The 23154-nt window shown below is 38.9% G+C and overlaps 2 protein-coding genes across 3 annotated transcripts; both read right to left on the bottom strand.

Annotated features, from left to right (window-relative positions):
• Positions 1-794: 794 nt before the first annotated feature.
• hhat (hedgehog acyltransferase) lies at positions 795-15504 on the bottom strand. Of its 2 annotated transcripts, XM_023394397.2 has the most exons (12): positions 15365-15504; positions 13700-13848; positions 13542-13606; positions 13295-13408; positions 13003-13197; positions 11418-11630; positions 10943-11120; positions 10495-10645; positions 8466-8501; positions 5904-6105; positions 5126-5270; positions 795-1741 (listed from the first exon to the last, which is right to left on the bottom strand). In XM_023394397.2, exons 2-12 carry the CDS (start codon positions 13818-13820, stop codon positions 1656-1658), a joined length of 1506 nt encoding a protein of 501 aa, XP_023250165.1. In that variant the 5' UTR covers positions 13821-13848; positions 15365-15504; the 3' UTR covers positions 795-1655. The 2 variants fall into 2 exon arrangements, with proteins under 2 accessions (XP_023250165.1, XP_023250167.1); XM_023394399.2 differs by lacking the exon at positions 5126-5270.
• A 651-nt stretch (positions 15505-16155) lies between these two features.
• Positions 16156-21444, bottom strand: myoz1a (myozenin 1a). The gene is made up of 6 exons (XM_023394444.2): positions 21202-21444; positions 19392-19478; positions 18606-18793; positions 17808-18084; positions 17092-17257; positions 16156-17011 (listed from the first exon to the last, which is right to left on the bottom strand). The coding sequence occupies exons 2-6, from the start codon at positions 19474-19476 to the stop codon at positions 16777-16779; spliced, it is 951 nt and encodes a 316-aa protein (XP_023250212.1). The 5' UTR covers positions 19477-19478; positions 21202-21444; the 3' UTR covers positions 16156-16776.
• Between the last annotated feature and the right edge of the window lie 1710 nt (positions 21445-23154).

Here is a 23154-nt window from a genome sequence, read left to right as displayed (position 1 = left end):
CCGGTTTATTTTCTTTATAAAATGTTAAAATAAAAAACAAAAAAGTTTTGTCCAACAAACCTAAAGATGTTCAGTTTACAACGACAAAGTACAGAAACTCCTCACATTTCACCAGAGAAGGTTCAACAGTTTTACGTAAAAAATAACTTGTTCTTTTACTAAAGCTAGTTTTATGTAAAAACCTCAGCCTTCATTGAACATGAACTTTCACACTGAACTCCTACCTCCATAGTGTGGGTATTTCATGTTGTTGGGATATGATGATGCTTTCCAACAAACATCTTCTACCTCCAGAAAATTTAAGTGATATTCTATATTTTACTTATTGTCAACAAATCCAATGAAAAGAAAAGAAAAAAAAAACTGAATCAACAAAACAGCAAATTGAAACCACAAATTGAATACTGTCTGTGTATCCAGAGCCTGATGCATCTAATTCCTCTGTGCCATAGAGATCCACTATTAAAAACTGAGCCACATTGTCACACTGGCAAACAGTCTCATTCATTAGTATGAACATGGGCACTGTGGTTTCATTTTTTACACTGTCCTGCTGCTGTAAATACTCACCACTAGAACATTTATGCATTAATTCGCTTCGAGTTGATTTAAGATAGGTTGAAGGAGTTTCTCAATCAGTGGGGGAGCAGTTTAACTGCTTCATCATATCCAAAAACACTGCACAGCTGAATGTCCATATATTATATGACAGACTGTATATGGTTTCAGCAGGGACACTGAGGCTCATTGCATCATGACCAGCATTATTATTATAAAATGGATGGAGAGATGGATTTTTGTAATCATGTAACTAGACATACAAAGTTTTAATCCAAACACGACAACTGGTTCTGAATTTGGTTGACATTTTGAAGGTACAAGGTGATACATAACAACACATAAAAAAGTAAAACATAGTTTTTGTTATTGCTTTCCTCCACATTCCAGTGTAACTTTGTTGACTTGAAAGCTAGTGTGTAGTCGCTCTACAGCTTTTTAGCAATGCATCTACTAATACTAGTGTCATTCTACAGGGAAATAAGGACATTGATCGGGTTCTTGCTGCTCTAATCAGTCTTCTGTGTCTATTGACAACCTCTGAATACGCACCTGTTTTTGTGGCGAGCTGAAGGAGGATGGTAAATGTGAAATTAGCATTTCTCCAGCTTTCTGCACCGCTGAGCAATACCTTATCAGAGTCATATAACCGTGACAGATTCAAGGTCCATATTTTCCTTTACAGTTTCTTAGAATAACAGTGATTCACTGCAGCTTAATGGGTAGAAAACATGCCTCAACACTGCCAAGGCAGAATATGACTTATATAGCAACTGCCCTTATTTTACAGCATCACTTTCATTCTATTACAGTTAATGTGCACTTAAATTTTCCATGGTGTATATAAAAAATCTATCCTTGGAAAGAATCAACACTGATCCTTTAAGTCTTAGCGTACAGACAGATTTTGCCCGGTCCCGCAGGTCGTGGAAAGTGGCTGCTCAGCTGCATTTCAGCCGGGTTAGGACAGGTTCAGTGGCCATGAGCCAGACTCGCCACAGAGATGCTGGGTGGTGGAAACGAGGCAGTGGACTCAGCAGGTTGTTGTGGTTGTCCGGCAGCACAGATTCTCACTCTGTTAACAAAGTCAAGGTGACTCATGGCGGGCGAGAAGTCCTCTCTAGTCCAATCTGTGCAAAGCAGTAGAGGAAGGCCAGCATAGGTGGGGCCATGGTCGACCAGCCTGAAATGAAAAGAAAACTGATATACTCATCTGTAACAGGGAATATTCAGATTTACAGAAAGGATCCTATGTTATGTACCGAGACTTGCATTCTTTTACAAGCTCTACAGAGACAGAGAGTAATAGTTTGGTCAGTTCTCTCTGCTGCACTGTGTTGTGTTAGGGTTATTTTCTTTTTCTATTTATAGCTGCTTCTTAGAGGGTCGAGCCGGCAGGTAAGGACAGCTGTCTGCACCTCCTCCCCAACTGGCGTGGCTCCAGATTATCTCAGTAACCCGCACCTGCACCCACAATGCTCTTCAATGGTCTATTCTTTTCTATTCATGTCAAAATCTAATTCACATACACACATGCTGCTTTATGCACAGCTGTACTGTCAGTTTCCTGTCTGCAGAAGAGAAAGGTGACGTGTGTTAAGGCTTGCAAAGCCATATTTTGATGATAAATATTTTTATGGTATGCTGAAGTGAAGTTTTGTTTTGTGCGGTTTGGAAATAAGCATTATTTTATACTTCGCGTTTGCCTTTAAAAACAGCCTTGATGATGTTTCCAGTCCATGCGAGGTGATTATTAATCACATAAGACATTTGAATCATTTTCAAGCGCACTTTTTGAATATTATGTAAATGAATCATTCAAAGCATTTTACCCTGCGTGCACCATGAGTAAGCCTGCAGTCGTACCAAGACGTCCCAGTGTTTTGTCTTTGCAGGTACGTACATTTCATTAACACCCTCAGTGTGAAACATATTTCCTAAACAGTCATCCAACCGTTGCAGAAGACAAGCAAACACCACTAGCCAAATGTTATTAGGAGGCAAAGCTACTAATTACTAAGCCTTGGTAAAGAGCTGGAGAGTGGAAGATCTTAAAACCTATTTCCTCCAGTTGCATGTTACTATGGCTCTAATCAAACAGTGCTGTAATTACACCAGTTTCTTTTGCCACTTGATTAGCAGAGTGTGTCTAGTTCAAACGAGGTGAAAAAGGCCACTGGCAGAGAAGCAGCTCAAGACTAAATATAAAGCTGATTAGTGATCAGGAGGACTGCGCCACTCAGTAAAGTAGAGACTGACAACTTGTAGGTTTAGCTCTGATATTGTTAGATGGACAGAAACTAGGAACAACTCGTGGGTTTTAGAGAATAATACAGCGAGACTGAGCTTTTTTTTCAGCCTTGCTAGTGGCATCGCTCGAGGAATGGCAGTGTCTTTCTGATGGTCCAGAAATATCTCAATATTGGATGGACTGGCATGAAATCTGCTGAAGATAGTCACGGTACCCAGAGAATGAATCCTACCAACACTGGTGATCCCCGGACTTTTGATTGTTTGGTCTAAAAAACATCAGAAAATAATGAAAAATGAAGATAAGAATTTCTCAGAGCTTGAGGTGATGTCTTCAAGTAACTTTTTCCATTTGAGCAATATCGAAAACCAGAGGATATTTAGTTTACTGAAACTTTACACTGGAGTAAATGGAAAGTCGTCTCACAGGAGAAGCTGCAACAATAAAATATTTGGCTTCTGATTAAAAATGGACATAATTCATTGATTATCAAAATACTTAACGATCACTGTCAACTAATTAATTCATTAATCATTTCACTTTCTCAGTGCTGACTAATATAAAGTAGAAGTACTGATTGATGACATAGTTTGGAGATGAGGAGTTTTAAGTGACTTCTTCATTTGAACCATAACCATTTCATTTTCATTACAGCCATTATAATTTAATGGGATGATTAATATTATTGAACTAATACGAAGCACTGTGTCTACTGGTATGTTACATTCTCAGGACCATGTCTTCAGAGTGATCTTATCAGTGGCCACTTACACTTACATTCTCAATATACACATACAGCTATAGACACACAGTGTGATGAGGAATTTGTTTTTCAGCAGAGGTCAGAGTGCAATTACGCTACTGCCTGCACTTGTAAAAATCCCAGACAGGCTGATTTAGAAGCATTGATTTCATGTTAATGAAGCAAACCGCAACTCCCCCCTCGGTGATTTATTACGCAGACATCACAGACATAAGTAATGACTTCAGGCATTTCTGGTGGTCTATTTAAAATCATGCATTGCCAAGTTTTATCTTTATTTTTAGAACTTTAATGGTCCGAGTGAATCGCCGTAAAAGCAAACTGAGATTCCCTGTTAGTTTCTAGTTCTTACTTTGAATAATTCACAACAGAAATGTTTTTTTTTCAAGCACGCTGTTCTTATTTTTAGGTTTCTGTTAACTTATTTACACCCGGGCTACAGTATTGTGTGTGTGAAAGGGGTCAGGAGTGCTAGAGGAAGCATAGTATTTTGCACCATTTGCTGTGAGCCTGCCAGGCTTCCCACAAATGATCACTGTCACAATAAAGCCTAACTGGTGACTAGAATATGACCTTCATCAGGCAGCAGATGTTTGATGAACCCCCTGTGCTCTACCTGGCCGGCAGAAAACAGCTCACAGACAAAGTTAGCGCCTAGCAGGTGACCACGGTTGAGCATTTAGCAGCTAAAGAGCCGGATAATTCCCTCAGGATTTGGTGAGGCAAAGAGAGAGACACAGGGAAAGTGAATTATGTGCCAGAAACACAACTTCAAATAAAAGCTAAAGTTGCCCTGTCTCTGCTCAGTGGTAAATAGGCAACTGTTTGTTAACATGTAACACTAGTACCTAGTACTAGTAACTTTATAAGATGTCCGTGTTGTGTTTACAGCTTGTAAACACAACAGCTTGTTCTGCTGCCTCTAAGTGGCAAAAACTCAATTACCGGTGCTTTAAAAATGAGTAAACCATGCATTCTAATTCAGCATGAATTAACAGTGCTTATTAATAAATTATATGAGTTATATGATGTTGTATCAACACCGGGCTGAGCTCTCAGCGCTGACTCTGCAGCAAAGTGAAGCTCAGACTGCTTATCATGTGTGGACAGGCTTGTGGAGAGCCTGCCATCTTGCTTTAGGTACCAAATGAGGCAAATAAAGACACAGGGAGCAAAACAGGGACTGGCACAACCATGAAGCAGATGTTTCTCTATTTGGGAGAGTTTGCCCAAGCAGATGCTGAACATGCCCCAGTAATGACCGCTGCCTCACTCATCCACTGAAAATACTGCTAAATATACAGACCTACTGAACGGCAGCATTTTTAATCACTGCATTATATTTTATTTATGATTTTATTTTCAGCCTATGTGAGCCGGCCCCTCTGTTGCTTTGGACATACTATGTTTAGCTGGAGGGAGCATCTGTGATGTCCTACAGTTCAGCATAATGTCTAATGCTCCGCGCATTTATAAATGCCAGCTGAAAATAAAGCAAAAATAAAAAGCACCCACAAATTCCTATTGAGTGAGTGCTGAGGACGGCAATTTACCTTGAATGAAGACACGCTTCCAGAAGATTCTGCCAACATGTACCCCCCCAAGAAACACAAGATTAGACAGGATGAGCATGGCAGTGGAGAAGGCAGAGAGAAAGGCGATGGAACGCCTTTTCATCGCCGGAGAGAAATTCTGCTCCTGGGAAATCAGTAAATAAATAAGTAAATTGCAGGAGGACCACTAGAGATTTTCATTGTAAATCGGAAAACACAAAGAACACCAAAGCACCTGGCTCTAATGAACTGTGTGACCATAAACTAGGAGGATTACACAGTACGCCATTAGATTTGATTTCTATTTTGAGAACACAAACCTTCTCGCCAAGGCTAGAGGCCAAAACAGCAAAAGCAGCCTGAATTAATCTATTGTTAATGTATTGGAAACAGACTCTTCACTGTGACAATTAGATGTAGGGATGGGAATCCAGAGCCGGTTCCAGTAAAGAACCTGTTCCAAAATGTCCAAACTATTGGAACCGTTTGTCTTAGCTTATCAATTCCTGTTATCGATGCCACACAGAAAATTGATCAGGAATCATTAAAGGAATTGATAAAAAATTGGACCAATAAGCAGAATCCATAATGGCATTGGTATCAATAAAATCTTATCAATTCCCATTCCTAATTACATGTGACAGAATCCTCGGGGCATTCTCTTATTAAATCAGATTATGTGACCCCATCATGTCGGCACATCTTAATTGAACATCCAGTCGATAGAATAACCAGGGAATTTGATCCATATACAGTTTTGCTTGGATTTCAAACTTACAACAGTGGAGTGAATCAAGGGTGAAGCAAAGAGAGACTTCACTCCGTTTTCCACCAGAACTCCCGCCCAGTTCATCAGGGCCCAGTACTGTAAGTAGTCATGGCCGCCGTGCCACAGACAGACGAATCCGAACGCAAGGCCAGTGGATAACAACTTGTAATGAAGGCCGTGTCGTGAACCTCCCAACGGCACATAGATGTATCTGAAACACGAGCACAGACATGGTAAAAAAAAAAAAAAAGTTCTTCAATGCTATTAGAAATAATAAAAAAAAATAAAAGTCAAAGAAAAGCAGTGAAAGAAATGACAGACAGGCAATATAGTGAATTATTCGTCTTTAGCAGGACAGGGATATATCGCAGCCACTGAATAGTGCAGATGTAAAACAAAAGAGGAGAGAAAATGGCACCACAATGCACCAATGAATTGCAAAGAACACCTGTCACAGAAATGATCATGTCATATTCATTGATTTTTAATCAAGTAAACGTCGCTCTGACGTCCAATGTAAAAAATAGACAGATTGAGGGCCGACAGTTAAATGAAAGTAAATATCAACCACATAACTCACGCATGTGAATTTACAGTGGTTTAAATTAGATTACATCATATGCGGTATAAAGCTGTATATTTAACTAGCCCACTTGATGTGAATAATATCCCTCCAATCAGTAAAGAGTCTGGCACATGTGGTGAAGAGAAATGGTCTCAGATACTGTGAGAACCTCGTCTGTCCCAGAGGGGCCGACAGTCTCAACATGCTACATCAGTCCAACGCACGTAGAAACAAACATCACATTCTATCTGGTGTTGCTGAGCTGGGAACTAATTATCTCAGCCACCCTGTGGCTAATCAATGTTCCTGAAAGATGAGCCAGCATTTTCTGAGCCTTAAATAGAGTGGCCAGCTTGGCCATATTGGAAGATGAAAGTGGGTGCAAAAGCAGATGGAGAGGTACCAGTGTTAGAGCCAGAGCAAACTGAATACCTAAACATGCACAGTATCTATCCATCTGGTCAAATTATTTAAATGTAAATGGGTTTAAATCAGATGCCAATCAAAATATGATAATTTTGAGATATACATTAATACCTGAATAACGTGTATATCAACGTGTTATGTAATGCCTGACTACTGCGAACCTTTACAGAGTGACAATAGGAATTAGAAAGTCCGGCAACTTTTATTGTTGTTTCCTGAGCTCTCATACAGATACACAGTTTACATGATCTTTCTTGCTTTAAGTCCAATTGGAGCCAAATTTGAATGATGACCTCTACCCAAGCCAGTCCACGCCCCCCACTTACTTACTTAAAACTAGTTTATCCCAGGATTTGGGATCAAACACTCCTTCTCATACACAGCTGCAATAACATCATTAAAAAAACACTGAGAGCTCTTTTGTTGGCCAGTAACTGTATATGTGTGTGAAACAGAGAACCTGAGACACACGGCGGTGTACAGGAAGGGGAAAGCGTAGTGGAATGGCGAAGAATGAGCCACTTAGCTGCCCAGGGAGACAGGGTGTCAGTGAATCATGTGGAGCACATCATTTAACACCTACGCACTCATCTAGCCCTCTTCAGACAACTTCAACAGAATTTCAGAACTGCATTAAAACCTCTTTAAAAGCACTTTCACAAGAAGGAACGTCGGGGCATTATGTCATGGGTATCATTTTGCATCTGCAGTAGGATAATTGCAAGCGATGCCATTAAGCAGGAGAAAACAATTTCCAATGAACACAGATTAAAATAGAAAGTTGCATTTGCAATTTAAATTCTAGGATCTTGAGCAAATGAATTGGAGCCACTGCCTGCTATGCCGTATTTCATTTTAAACTCATCTTTAACATTTGAAAAGCAGATGCACATGTATAACATCAAACGTGACAAAACAGAAGAAAACAACCAGACAACACAAATATTAATTAGCAAACAATAACCAAGACGAGGGAACATTTTCACAGAATATCTCTGACAACCGTGCAACTCTAGTGTTGCCTTAATGTAGCAACCCGCGTCTACCAAGCGGACCATAAACTCTCAATAGGCTGCATTCAGCCAAGTGTGCATCATTAGCAGACGAGCTAATAGTGTGCGCTGTCCAAACTACAAGTGAGCAAACACATAATGCCCCCATTACATATGCACATATTAAACAAGACGGCATTTCTCCGGGGTGCAGGAACAGTAACACAACAGAGGAACTATTCACCAACAACATGCAACCTCATAATCATGAGAAAGCCTACATGCAAATGCAGCATCCTTGTCCATTGTGATGACACACACTGGCAGGCAGCTGGAGAATGGCACCTTTTTTTTTTTTTTTTAAGATATTCAACTGACAAGTTCAATACCCAACAGGAAATGAGCTCTTCACAGTAAGTGTGCAATAAATAACAGATACAGTATGATTAAACACACGCTGTTCCAAATATTAGAAATATAAGATAAGATAGATAGGTATCATTTGATTTTTATTAAATGACATTTCACACTTTTAGTGCACATTAACATCTGAATTAGTCTGTCCACCGCTCATGAAGTGCCTCTTACCTGATGAGCCATCGATACAGCCCCTCGTCAAAGTGCCTGAGAGTGAACAAAAAAATAAAGAATATTTGAGTCACAAATTTACATAATAATGTAGCACTAACACCTGAGCACTGGGCTTCATATAAACTGAGGCATGTGCAGTCTGTATGATGCATGTGTGTTTGTGTGCTCGCGCTCTGTCATTAAGAAGATTAGAAAAGGCGTTTTTCTTTTTTTATTTGCTCTGTCTGTCTATAAACTGGAGCTGTTTGCTCAGTGATGTCGGTGGACAGCTTTATGCATTCCATCAATGTTGTCAACATTGGCCAGCTCAGCACACACAGGCTGGGTTGGAGTGCATCAGTGTCAGCACATTGATGGCCGAGCTAGGCTACAGGCGATGCATTTTTACTGCAAAACCAAAAACACAGCCCTACATCTCAACTTTATGTTATTCTCTGTATGAAGGCAGCATTTTCTCAGAGTTATTTACATTGAGGAACAGAGTGACACTGCTAATTTTATGGTTTTTATCATACGGTTTTATTGTATATTATGAGGTTTGCATTTAATTGCATGTTTGTTCTGCCTAAACCTTGTTCAGACCCTCAGTTGTCAGTTTATTAGGTACATCGAGCTAAAATGAATGCAGCTTAACACAACATTCCTGCTATAAATCCTCCCTTTATGAAGGTTTAATGTTCAGTTTGTATTGAAACTGTTTTAGAGAGATGTTAATTCAACTTTATGTTAGTGTTAGTACATTTGCCTCGCTTTACTTTAATTATTTTATTGCCTTATGCCTGCCCTTTGTAAAGCACTTTGTACATTCTGGCCATATAAATAACTTTATTATCACTATAATTTTTGAGGCTACAGTTTGTGCTGCTGTGCAACTGTATTGCATTATACAGAGAGGCATTTCTCTTATTTAGCCTCCCCTTATTGATATAAATGAAGTGGATTAAATAATAGAAACACCTGTCAGTATAATGCAACTAGTTCAACGACACCACAACCTGCAGTCTCCAAAATGATCATTCAGTTGAATCAAGGCAGTTTAAACACAAACTGAATATTACAACCCTCATGATTGTAGGATTTATTGCAGGACTGTTGTATTACACTACATTATTTTAGGCTAAGTGCAGCTAATAAACTGGCAACTGAATGTATGTTACAGCATATTTTGCAGCATATTTGTCCAGAAGTGGTGTGCATCCTGGAGGACCTTTAGCCTTTTTTTTTAAGAATATGAAGTCTTACTGATTTAGGATCTTTATCCCTGTGTAACAAACGCTGCAACGAGTGTGTTCATTAATATGAGCAATTGTGACCCCTTCAGCATAAACCAGGCATAGTCCTTTCCTTTGCTTTGTAACAAAAGTGTTGAAAGGGGTTAATAAATGAACCAGTTATAACGACATTTAATTTCATAATGTCCAGTTTTTTGTGGAGGACAGAAATAACTCATTACTGAACTGAACCGGAAAAACAAAGTAGCTTTCCTGTTTGGTGTAATAACTGGATTGTATAATATACTCATAAACTGGAAACTGTCAGATCACATTTAAAACTGACACACAGTTGTAATTCGCATTTTAGTTTTTGGTGATTTTTAAAATGCAGATGTGTTTGGTTTTGTTTCATGAATTATATTTCGGACAGCTGCTACAAACCTGTTTTTATTTAGAGAGGAAAAAAGGAAAAGATTTGGTCTGCAAACACAGAATCAGTCCTAGTGAACAAACCATTTCAGCTTGAGTCTGAAAGAATGATATAATATTCCTGGTGCTGAGGTGACCTATTGTTCTGATTGCCAGTAATAACAGAAGATGAGACAATTCACTGTGCCCAGTCTGAATCTGATTGCCAAAGCACAGTGTGCACTCAAAGCACTTCACATTACATGTACCTTTTCCTCGAGGATAGCAGGGATGCTAGCTTTACCAGTACCTGGAGTGTTGAGGAATTCTGGCTGCGAGACCAGTATAATACTATATTTATGTCAATGGTGTTAACTGGCGTGGGTTCCGGTATATGATCTTACCTCCACATCCCTGTGAAACTGTACATGATGCTGACACAAGAAGGAAGCTTTGGGGGAACTAGTTTATCCACAGTAGCCAACATGGAGGGAAGGCCAAAGAGTACCAGGTACTTCACATAGAAGAACTGGACCAGGGCCAGGGCCAGACCGCCTGTGAAGCAGAGAGAAGGTTTTCCAACAAATATAGGACTCCAAGTGAAAGGGAGCATTTCAAATACAAACAAAATCACACATCAGAAAAACTGGATTATGACTCGTGAGCAATGACTGAGTCAGTAATCAGCATATCTGATGGGAGTTTTAGAACCAACTAAATCCCGTGGGGGTAAAATGTTTTGAAATTCTGCATCTTGAAAACATGTTGAGTGTGTCTGAGTGGCAGGGGAACATTAAAGCTGAAATGATTCTGTGAATGAAAGCCAAAAATACATCCAGTGTAAAGACTTACCCAAGGCCCAAGGAGGAAGAATCTCTAAATAGGTCTCATTAGACTGGATGGAGTGCATGTACATTACATGGATCATGTATTCTGCAATGCACCACCACAGTATGATCCGTCCTGATCTGAGTACCAAGTAACTAAAAGCAGAATGGTCCCTGTCACTCTCCTCAGCAGACCTCCGCATCTGCAGGTGGAGAAAGTGAGCATGTTGTTAACGGGTCCTGGATGTATCACCACTACCAAAAGACCAAATAATGAACATGCACAATGAACATGTATATATCAAATCAAAAGATGGGTATGAAAATGTTCACAAAGTGATGTGGAAGTGATCAGACATCAGCATATAAGGTAGCTTTTTAGAAGATGTGACGTGTGAGATGACCTCCAGCAATCACCCTCCAGAATAAAAACAAAACAGGCTAAATTTCTTTTTTGTCAAAGTCTCTATTTCAGGAGTAACATCTGATGGCTCTTTTACCTGCTCAATGTAGTCTTTGTACGTGATAATGGGTCCATTGTAGAAAAAAGGATGATAGAAGGTGTATGAAAACAACCAGCAGAGCTGCACAACTCCACCATGTTCACTTGGGCACCAGCAATGCTCCAGACTGAAGCTGATGAAGCGTAGACCACAGACAGCAACACTGAAGAGCAGCAGATAGTACTCCTCCTCCGTCTTGTACCAGCCTCTCTGTGAAATACAGTGGGAAGGCCAATTATTTTAAGACATTTCTGGGGACTACTTATATAAATAGTGACAGTTTGACACTAAATTTTGATTCGCTTTTAAAATCACTCTTTACCAAATGAGAAAATTAGCAGTTTCCGAAATACTAATAAACAAATGCTTCAGCCAAATTTTCATGAGGTCAACCTTGGGAATGACATTGCTTTCGAAGCTGTGCTTGAACACAGGAATCAGTTGTATCCAATTGCATGTGTGTAGAGGGGGGTGAGCACAGGAGGGGAAGGGGCAGATTTTAAGAGGCATGCAGAGGTCTGTCGGGTCAATGTCACTTTCTAAATTCAAATTTCTAACTTTTGTGACTGGAGCACAGTTGCCCGGCTGTAACCATGCTTGATGTGTCAGATAATGTGCAGTTAAAGGATGTTTTCAGAGGAGATGATAGACTATCATACAAGTAGTGAAATACTAAGAGCCAGTTTTCATAACAATCATCGAAGAAATGAATGGAATTAAGTTCCTAATTGTGTTCATCATTGTGCTGTATTAAATAAACTGCAGTTTAGTTAAATTTAGTTATCACTGCAACGAATGTTTGACTTTGAGAATATGAGCACCGTCTGTCATAATCTGTCCCACTGCTTCTAACATTTTCACATTCTTGAAAGAAGATACTGAGTTTTTCATCTTCTAATCCTCAGGAAAAACTGGAACTAATCTGCTTGACACGTATGTTTCCAATAAATTCACTGAACTTTTACAGATATAGAATAATGGAGCTGGACCAATTGGCTTAACATCCCTTCAGTATCTTGCACCCCCTTGTGTTCTTTGTAAATATGACATTTAGTGATGATCAAATAGTGATAGCTGATTGAACAGTGATTCTCAAATTTTTATTATTAAAGGACTTGGGGGTGAATTGACTATGTGACATGCCGATCTTAAATTGATAAGAATGGTGGCCTTTATCGTGGAGAATTTTAATTTGGTTTAATAACAGTATTATTGCTTTATGTACCTGTTTAGCCTCATTTACATTGAATGATTTTATCAACATAGAAATGCAAAAGTAGTTACAGAAATTAGCATTTTTTTTCTTGATGTAGTAAAAGTGATTGGTTTTTTGTATTATTTTTGTTCTTGTTTTAGAACCAAATTCACATTCACACACACACCAATAGAGATGCTGGCCTCCATTCATCCTAAATCTTATGGAGTTTTGTGACTCAGGAAAAAACACTGAAAAATATATTCAGAAGATTCAAATTTAAATGGAAAAACAACTTTTTTTATTTTAATTTGAAACTTTTAAATGCAAGATAAAGATACCCCCATCCGAAACCAGGAACAAGAATAAATGAGGTGATAAACCCACCTGGACCTCTTGAAGTGGTTGGATGTGAAGTGTAGAGAGCAGCAGCAGATTTAAAGCCCAGGACAGAGCAGGTTTGCGCAGTTGGGCCACTGAAAAGGACAGTCCCAGATGTACCAGCAGCACACTCACACCTTTAACCCCCAACACGCTGCTGGCTGCTAAGACGCCATATATGGTGAGTGCTGGCACCCTAAACTGTTGGAGGAACATGAAACGTGTTGGATTGAAACATCTCCCTGATAATAGCTACAGTCCACTTAACAAATACAGCACTGTAGAAGTTGCTTCCTACCTTGGGATAAAAGATGCTGGTCAATCTTGATATGATGCCATGACCAGTGAGGGTCCAAAGTAAAGATGTCTTCGCCCATTCAGTCCAGAAACTCCACTCAAAGTCTGATGGGTCCTGAAAAAGACAACTAACTTTAACGGTGCGATTAAGCCCTAATTTTTTAAAAACTGAAACTAAATTGAAGCAAGCTTTTTGAAGCTTTTTAGTTTCTGTGACACAAAATCTCTCATATTAGGACTGGACTTACCCTTTTAAAACCCTTAAGAAGGCCTTTTTCCAACTGCAATCCTCTTTCTAGTCCCGCTTCATGTTCTGAGGTACAAAAAGGAATTAACTTCAGTTTTCTTATAACATTTCACTTCAATTCACTGTACCAATATATTGATATCCGTCCATCTACCTTACCTTTGGAGAACCTGTGCAGTTGGTAGAAAGAGTAGAAATGCGAGCCAAAGGACAGCACCCAATACGCAAGGATCTCTGTCCATGGCAGGGGTGCCAACTGGGCCTTTGATCTAGATGTCATCAGGTTAAATCACTGTGCTATAATGGACCTGAAACAGAGTGATTGAGAAACATACAGTAGTTTGATTCTTTTTCAATTCACATGAACTGCTAAATGGTGCACAGCTGTTGAACTTCAAAATTATCGGCAAAAGAAATGCTAAGATGTGTAAAACTGTACTCATTTATAGACCCAGATCATACTAACCTTTAATGAAATTGAAGAACAATTTATGTTAATTTATCAATTAGTTATTTATTTATGGTATGGTTTATTGTCTGTTAGAGGTATATGTGATCTAATTTGTGATAGTTTGTTTGATTTTATTTTTATTCTTTGCCGTGTGTGACTTGCCTTGTTGTTTGTAAACGTATTTTCTCAATGAAGCACAAAAAACATATTTCACAGCTTCAGATTCAGAGAGCTAAACATGTTTTAAGTTGGTCTTTTAAATCATGTTTTGCTTTACTTGAAAAACAACGGAAACTTGTTGAGACTTGTTAATATTATTTTCACTGTACTTACTTACCCAAACGAGAATGTTTCAAACCGTTATCAAATAGAAATCACTGCCGTTGCTAGGTAAGATAGTTTTCTTTGCTAGGTAACGCTGCTGGTTCCCAGACGTTGCAGAATATGACGTCGCCCAACCATCATAACCGCCCTTGCTTTCAGGTTGGAAAAAAAAAGAAGTATTTCCAGGTTGGGCAGTTTTTCTTTAATTGGTTAATTTCTCTTTAATTGATTGGGTAATAATTGATTCGGACGGGTTGTTATGATTTGTGATAATTTTGAACCATTCAGACGGTTTCCACCTACGAGAGGTTAGTCTAAATTCCAGGGGTTTAAACTGAAACGTGAGTCAAAGATTAGCTGTGGACGATCAACAGTTGCAGCAGCAGTGGTGGCAATTCAGGTAGGCTGCTTTACGAACCCCTAGCGCCCGTTTTCAGCAATTTCTGTGAAACATTGTAGTCTTAGCTCAGTTAAATACGAACACAGGATGGATAGGAGGATATCATTAATTTATCGCAAAAGAAACGTTCATAAACCCGTGTAGCATCATAGATAAAAAGGCGCACCCTATAACTCCAGAACTTGGCTGTGAATCATCATGTTTTTAGGTTTTCTTCCGTATCAAAGTAATTCGTTGATAGTTGTCAGAACAGCAAATAGCATGTAGCAATCACGAACATCTAACGGTGAATTCGGCTGACTTAGTTTCCCAAAATGTAAACAAATATAGATTAAAACGAGGCGATTGGGTTGGTTCTACAGTCAAATTGGGTTACTTTTTGTCAGATGAATATGGCAACACTGCGAGGCAAACGGGTAAAATAAAGACCAAATTCGGTAACGTTACTTGGCATCCTCTGGGCATTTGAGATTATGATGAGACCACTTAAACAAAGTATACGTGTGTGTACACATTTTCGTGCTCATTTGGCCATTTGTTTTATTCCCATATTGCTGAGTTACATGAAAACGTAAGCTATCCTCGTAGAATGACAGTTAGCTAACGTTAGCTAAGCAAGCTAATCATTGAAACAAGTTTGCAGTGTTACCTAATAATACTGGGCTGGTGTTCATTGCGCCGCTGTAAATTGTAGACTGCACTGTCTGACAGTGCTTAGACCGTAGGAACATACCGCTAGTACACTCCTGTTTCCCACCTACTGAATTCTCCTTCTTTAACCCTGTTCCATTCTGGCAAATCACTTTTTCTCAGAGCATGACCGCCCCCATCTGTGCCGGAGTGGGTCGTGAGCTTATGCCAGGAAAACCTACTGTATTTGCTGTAGGTTTTAGCCTTATACTGTAGCCTATATAATATAATCTTCATATACAATCAGTGGTTTTTGCCTGAGGTGGAAAGTAATAAGTCATATAGTCAAGTTATAACACTCCTAACTCTCAGCCTAATGTGTATTTTTACTTTTTTAAATTTTAAGTACATTTTGCTGTTAATGCTTTTTTGCTTTTCTAAAATTATGGATGCATTTTTAAAATATGGTCATGCTATTTTTACTTAAGTAAAAGATCTCAATACTTCCTCCACCACTGGTTTTAGCCTGCATCTTTGATATGATCTGACAAAGGGAAACCAGTAATAACAGTAAGATGAAAATAAGAGATATTTCTCATGGAACGTCATACCCTGATATAATAACTGAAAATATGATTGATGACACAGTAGCAAAGTGGAGTTGACATTGGCCCTCCTTTTGATTTTTAAATGTGAAGCTATTTTGGTCAACACTATAAGATTACTGGTATTTGTGTGCAAATATGGAAAACCTGGGAAAACAAACAAACACAGGAAATTTAATTGGTAAGGATTTTCACACACACAAAATAATTTCCCCTCACATTTTAATCACTCTACTAGAGGACTGTTACAATTTAAATGGTTAACTGTGGATAAACTGTTGGTTAGTGAATCAACAACTGACTCTATGCGTGCATCCTGAATTAGACAGGTTTGTAGCATTTTCATAGCTCAACAAAAGATCGGAGATTCTTAACAACAAAAAAGGCACTAGGAAATAACAAATATGGTAACAAGTTGACATGAAGACAGTTTGTTCAACAGTAATTCGCATAAATCAATCCTTCATACGGATTCATTCTTTCCTCATTGACAAAATCTGCAACTTTTCACAAAAACAATAACTTTTCTGACAAATTAAAGGAGTGTTTAGACTCCACTTATGAACTTAAAAAATTAAATGTTTGATGTTTCATATTCTTGTAACATCTAAACTTTTTTCTTTGCCTTACAACCAAATACAGAGCAAGAACATGACCACATTTCATGTATGATTTCAGTTATCCACACAGAGATTCAAATTCATCAGTACAACAGTTAATTGTAAGCTCATCTATGGTGTCTGTGCATGCTAGTGTGTATGCATGCATTCATGCTTGCGTGTGTGTATGTGCACAGTGAGTGAGTGATCACAGTATGAATATTTTTTCACAGCTCGTCGGTCTCTCCATCGAAGGGTACAGCATCATTCTCCATATGGAAACTGCTGGGCTCACTGCTGCCCACCCAGCCAATAGGAGTGCGGTTGAAGGAAGGCCGGCAGCCGATCTCATGCTCGTACACCACTGCTGGTTCAGGCTCCTCTTTGGTCGGCTCGTTTTCTGGCAGCTGGAATTTCAGGAACTGGCTGGCCTTCTCGAAGCCACCAAAGGGCATGGCAGTCCTAGCAAAGCAAGGTAAGAGGATTATTAAAGCCCCTTTTTGTCACAAAGCTCCTACAAAGTCAGGTCCTTAGGGAAGTACCTGTTGAAGGATTTGTATTTGGGCAGATCCTTGTGCTCAGCGGGACCAGGCATTGCTGTTTTCAGAGTGGCAACCAGACCCGCATCACCCTTCATGGCCTTCTCCCATGGCGATATGTATGTCTTCACATGAATAAGCTTCTTAGATGTGTCATCTGTTCCACCTCCTATAAGTGCAACATGCACCGCAGGAGCATATGATATGATGTTTGTGGAAAAACATTTTGAGAAAAACATTTGTTTACTTTATTTATGTATTTTTTTTGGCTGAGAGTTATACAAGATACCACTTATATAATACCACTCTCATGTGTGTGCACTAAATATGTAGTTTGAGCCAGCAGGTAGTTAGCTTAGCTCAGAACATTAATTGGAAACATGGGGAAGCAGTTACCTTGGCTCTGTCCAAAAGTTAAAAAAAAAGTCTTCTTTAAAGTCCACAAATTAGTACATTATATCTCTAACACACTGTTACAGGGGTTATGGGCTTGACTATTTCTTGACGGGGTGCATAGCTTCTCGGTGTCTGCAGGTTGCCTGACCACCTCACAGGGACGACAATCTTTATGTCTGTACAATATGTTTAATATTTTCTGTGTTTATTTATTTTATCATCAATCCTTTCTTGTGGATGTGTATTTAAATCCTTTGTGCAGAAAGAGGCACCGTGCCATAAAACAGAATCCCCCTAAAAATGAGCAAAAAAGTGATACCAACCTTTTAGTGGAGACCACCCACCGGCTCCTTCATCTTTCCCATGGTCACCTCCACCCAGTCCTCCTGCACCTCCTGCTCCTCCTGCTCCTCCCGCTCCTCCTGCACCTGCACCTGCACCTTTACTTCCAGGCTTTGGAGGAGGCACAGGGGCTCCTCCTCCAGTGTGTAGCCCTATGAAATTCAGTCCACCCTGCTTGCTAACAAAATGCCCACCAAGGTTTATCATCTGACTGCCCATCTGACCTCCCAGAGAAGGAACAAACTGCTGGAGGTGTTCCTGAAAGAAATGTGATCAAAATAACCAACCATACATCAAACAGTACATTCATTTGTATCTGCTGATTAAATTTGTTTCTTATTCTTGATGTTATACCTGACATTGCTGAGTACTCTGAGCCCTTTTTGTGTATTAGAGATCTTAACCTGCTTCCAGATAATTAAAAAACCATAATCTTGCTTGTTTGATTGATCAGTAATAATCTATGACCAAGAGTTTAACCATAATTGGTCCAGGTGACTTGAAATGTAAAAGACCAAAGACGTCCATTTATAGATGTCCTAATGCTATATTTCTTTCAAATGGTTTTAATATGAATGAAAATTAGATTATAAGGTGACAAAAATAAAATGTTTCTTCAAATATTGCCATATTTCTCTGAGTTTCAAGGTTGGTTGAAGGTTGTTTGTGGCATTTCTTGGTGCATTATACATATTGTACCATTTGAGAATAATTTACTTTGAAATTACAGAGAGTGATTGGATTTTGTTTTGTTTTTTCTCCACTAACTAGGCTCTCACCATTGACTCACTGCTGAAGATGTCAGGATTATTCTCATAGATGAACTTTTCCACTCTCTTCTGCCTCATCTTGAACATCTTGGAGCCTCGGTTCTTCATCAGGGAAAGCTCCTCCAGCATGATGTCTTTGGGAGTCCTGATCTTTGTTCCCAGGTCGAACTCAGATGCCTCCGGCTCCGACTCATACTCTAGGTAAGGGACACCCAAACAAATGGGCTAAGCATTTGAAAATGTGATAACAAAATTTTACTCAGAAGTGTAGAAAGTTTAACTCTTTCATATTTGATGAACTTGCACAAGGTAAATTGACCAGAGAAATGATCATTCACTGACATGCTTAATCATTTCTGTTGAAAAGATTTGTCTTCATAAACAAAAATGTTTTGTTTGTCCTTGTAGCAGGATTATGATTCTCAGTAGTAACATGCCAATGTGAAAAACTAGGACAAGAATCACAAAAAACTTCAATCAATCAGCAACCAATCTTGTCTGATGATGGGTTGTTATGATATTGACATAACTGTAATCAGAACATTCACTAAAGGATAAGTTTAACCTGCTTGTTTAAACACACCTTCAGTATTCCCTCATCCTCTCTGTCTATGCATTTACTTTCCTCTTTCCTCTGAAACATTTAAAATAATAGATAATAGATTTGTACCCGCCTACAGTAACTATCACCTATCAGCCAGTCATTTACATAAACTTTGTTTATATGACAGAACTGTACTGAGCAAGGTATCCCAGCCATATGGAAATTTGATTTCACATTCATGTCAGCCTTACCATCCTGAGCGATATGTGATAGGTCAGTTATGATCTTGGAGGGCTTTTTCCGCTTGTTTACGGGGGCAGGTGTTCCCAGAGGCATGTCTGGAAGGCCAGGAGAGAATATTGTGTAAGCAGTAACAATTTTGGGTTGCAAACATACAGAGGAAAAAACCCAGGGATAGAAGTAATGAAAGTGAACCTCTTTACTTTCAAGAGACAAAAACAAAGTAATGTAAGAGTTGTTTTTCTTTGTTGTTAAGCGACACATTTTGAATGTCCAGTACAAAATTAGACTAAAGCAAGAAGAGGAATTAAAAGAAAAAAGAAAAAAAGTAAAGCAAATAGTGTTTTCAATGCAGCAACTTGAAGAAGTTGTGCTTGGTGTCTTGAGTTATATAATATAATTCACATAACATTGGCCAAGGAATATTTATTGATAGTAATATAACTCTAAATCTGCATAGCCTCAGGTTCAGACTAAAATTCAAATGCACCAAAAGGATTGTTTTTGTTTTAGTTTTCAACCAGCTCCTCAAGATCACTCTTCTCCGTCAACACTTACAGCCATCAACAACCCCTGAAAGTGAATCCAAAGGACCTGAATGTAACGGACAGGCAGCACGAGCCCTGCTCATTTTTCAAGTTCAAGGAGGGATGTCAGTGCCCTCAGATTCCCCACATTCTCCAGTGAAACAGATGTCTGCCTCAAAGGAAATGTATAGCTTAATGCATGTTTCTGTTTTGTTTGGGGTTACAAGAGACTGAGTCAACATAAACAGAAGCATGCTGTGGTTTAGGCAGAAATGGATGATCAATGCACCCTGGTGCTATTCTACTGCAGTAGAAGTGAAGGTCTCAAGATCATAAAATAGCATTTGGCATTATTCATATCATCTGATCATATTCCCCAATCTGCAGCCTGCATGGGAACATGTTGGCGGGGGAATCTGGGAGTAATACTTTGCTCTGTCTCATCTTTCAAGATATGAATCACTGTTGAAGCAAATTCGCATTAATAACCATTTTTTTCTTATAACCTCCCTAGTGTGGGATATGCATCTGGGTCTTACATTATCTCATTTGCTTATGTCACGCTGTTTTTTACCTTTCTACATGCATATCAGCACCTTCAGCTCTCAGTAGTTTCTTTAATTCCCAATCAAGTAGCAAAACATCACATCTCATCTACTGGCTGTAACTCAACCCACTGCAGCTATTTTTAAAAGCCATTTCCAGCCAAGACATTTTAGCGACATGTAATGGCGTCATTCGACTATCAAATGGGCTTGAGACAACCCTTAAGGACACAATACACACCTCCAGAAAACAATTCTGAGTGTATGTTTGAACTGCTCTCAAAACATGAATGAGGTCTGAGTAGTTGTAGATGTTTTGGACAGTGCTTTAATTCCCTTAAATAATTACAGGCTTAGGGACCACTTGTGCTCAGATTTAACAACCCCATGTCAGGGTTTAGTAACACCATATAAAATCTCTGTAACGCCCACAGAGAGGGAGGGTCAGCACATTCACTCATTCCCTTGGTCATTTTAAGACGTACCAAGAAAATCTAAAAGCAGTAAAGTGATTCCCAGAGCCATTTGTTGGGAGAATCAAAAGCATTTTCACCAAAAGCAATAATCTGGTTTTCTGAGTTGTTGAGGTCTTCTTCTGTAATTTTTTCCGCTCCACAACTCAGAGAAATTATGTTTGGGAATATGTTGCACGTCTTTACTCTCGCTTTTTTGTAGGAGCCAGACTTAAAATCCAAACTGTTGGTTGATTAGTAGAACAAAGCACATCGATGGGATGCAGATCCACTCACCGGGTTTTTGTTGTAATCCTTGTAGGAGAAAGAGACCTATAAATACCAAACAGAGAAGAGGAGACCCAGGGTTCAATTCTGGTGATCTCAATCACAAGTTTACAAATCCCTCAGTGCCTCTGACCCTACGTATGGCTGGACCCAGGTCCCGAGAAGTGCAAAAGCCACCCTACACTCAGATGGCAGATCTTCCAGAGGGTTGGGGGTGTGGGTGGCAGCAGTGTTGGTGTCAAGAAGGGAGGAGGAGGTGGTGGTTTAGCTTAGGGGTATGAATAGGGATGGGGGGGGAGTCTCTGTTGGCCAGCTGAAAATGCTGATGGTGATATTAAGGGAACAAAATCATTCTCACAGATGGGTCAGAAGCCTATATTTAGTAGCAAAGAACGTGGAGAACAGAACTCAGCTATAAGATAACCTCAGAGGACTCTGGGGTGTGTTTGGGGTACACAGACCAACTGATAGAGAGGGAGAGAAGAGTATATACAAGTGGACAGTGCAAGTTTAAGGTTAAGTATATGTGCGTATATTAGGGCCAAGTTTGTGTTTCAAAGTGAGGGTTAGCTCCTTTACTCCCTACATTACTCTAACGTGACACTAGATTGTCACATTTTCAGTTCCTCTGGATCATCATGTGGATGTCATGATGGACATGTGGAGACAGAGCTGTCAGATACTCTATCTTTGTCTGGCTAAAACAGCTTGTGCAAACACTACTGTAGCATCCAAATACTAATACCAATTAAAGACAGTACATGTTTTATCATTCTGCTATGCTTTGTAGTTTTCTTCATTTTGGGAGTATTGTAGTATGAATGCATGAAAACAATTTTAATTTTATTTTAAGACAAAATTACCTTAAAGTGCAATAAAAACATCTGACATCCACGGCCATCATAAAGTGTGCTCACTCCAATTGAGACATTTCACTCAAAACCACAAATATGTAAAAGTGAGGGAATCACCAAAGTCTTTTGAATTCATCACCTCAGAACCCCAAATGTCTGAACAAAATCTCATGGCAAACCATCCAATACTTGTTGAGATAATTCAGTCTTCACCAAAGTGGTGGACTCACCGACAGACTGCTAACGTGGCTAAAATTTGTAAAATTTAAGAATAATGAATAAAAAGTAATTATAGGTAATTTTTGTGTAATTGTAGAATGTAAACTTCTCATGTCATTAAAACCCACAAAGTCCTAGATTCTACGTGGTAGCTATGTTTTATATAACACTAAATCATTCTGTATATTTTTATAAATGAAAAATAATGATCACAAAAGTATGCATATCACGTCTTTCATTAGGGCTTATTAGTGTTAATATCTCATCTCGTCTTACCATATACTGCTGAAATGTCATGTCTGTGCAGCTTCAGTTGTGTTTTTGAGCGTGTTTTCCTTACCAATCTAAGTGTAGTTGTTTTATTTAAATGCAATACTGAACTTGCTGATCTCTAGTATATGTGTGGATCTGTATAACTCGTTTAGTTTTGTATATACAAAAGTGGTACATTTTTTAGCCTGGAATGTGGGCAATTGTCCAACAACAGTGCTTTTGTTTATCATAAGTTGGTCTTTTATATTTGGCATAGTTCTGCTTTATTTTAAGCATGCTCTTGTCCAGTCTCCTCTTGGAATACCAGGTCTTGACCCCTTGGCAGTAATTTTAGAGCCATCTCCAAATTGCTATTTAATCCAAAGTCTAGAGAAAGTTTTCTTTCATCTGCCGTATGATCACTTCAATACAGCCAACATATAGTAATCACTTCTTTAAACTCACTTACTGTACATAGGGCTTCTCATGCTGATTTTTATTTGTCTATTTATTGTGTTTTAGTTTTTTTTTAGTTTTTCTTCACATTTATGTTTCAATCTAATCTTCCTGTTCCTATATTATTTTAATGTTATGTTTTTGTGAATTAGTTTGTAACTGCAATTGATGATTATTATGA

The sequence above is a fragment of the Seriola lalandi genome, unplaced genomic scaffold, assembly GCF_002814215.2.
Source record: "Seriola lalandi dorsalis isolate HSWRI2012SDOR001 ecotype SW California unplaced genomic scaffold, Sedor1 jcf7180002054948, whole genome shotgun sequence".
Taxonomy (NCBI): Eukaryota; Metazoa; Chordata; class Actinopteri; order Carangiformes; family Carangidae; genus Seriola; species Seriola lalandi.
The sequence above is the reverse complement of the archived record's forward strand: the minus strand, read 5'-3'. Positions and strand labels throughout refer to the sequence as shown.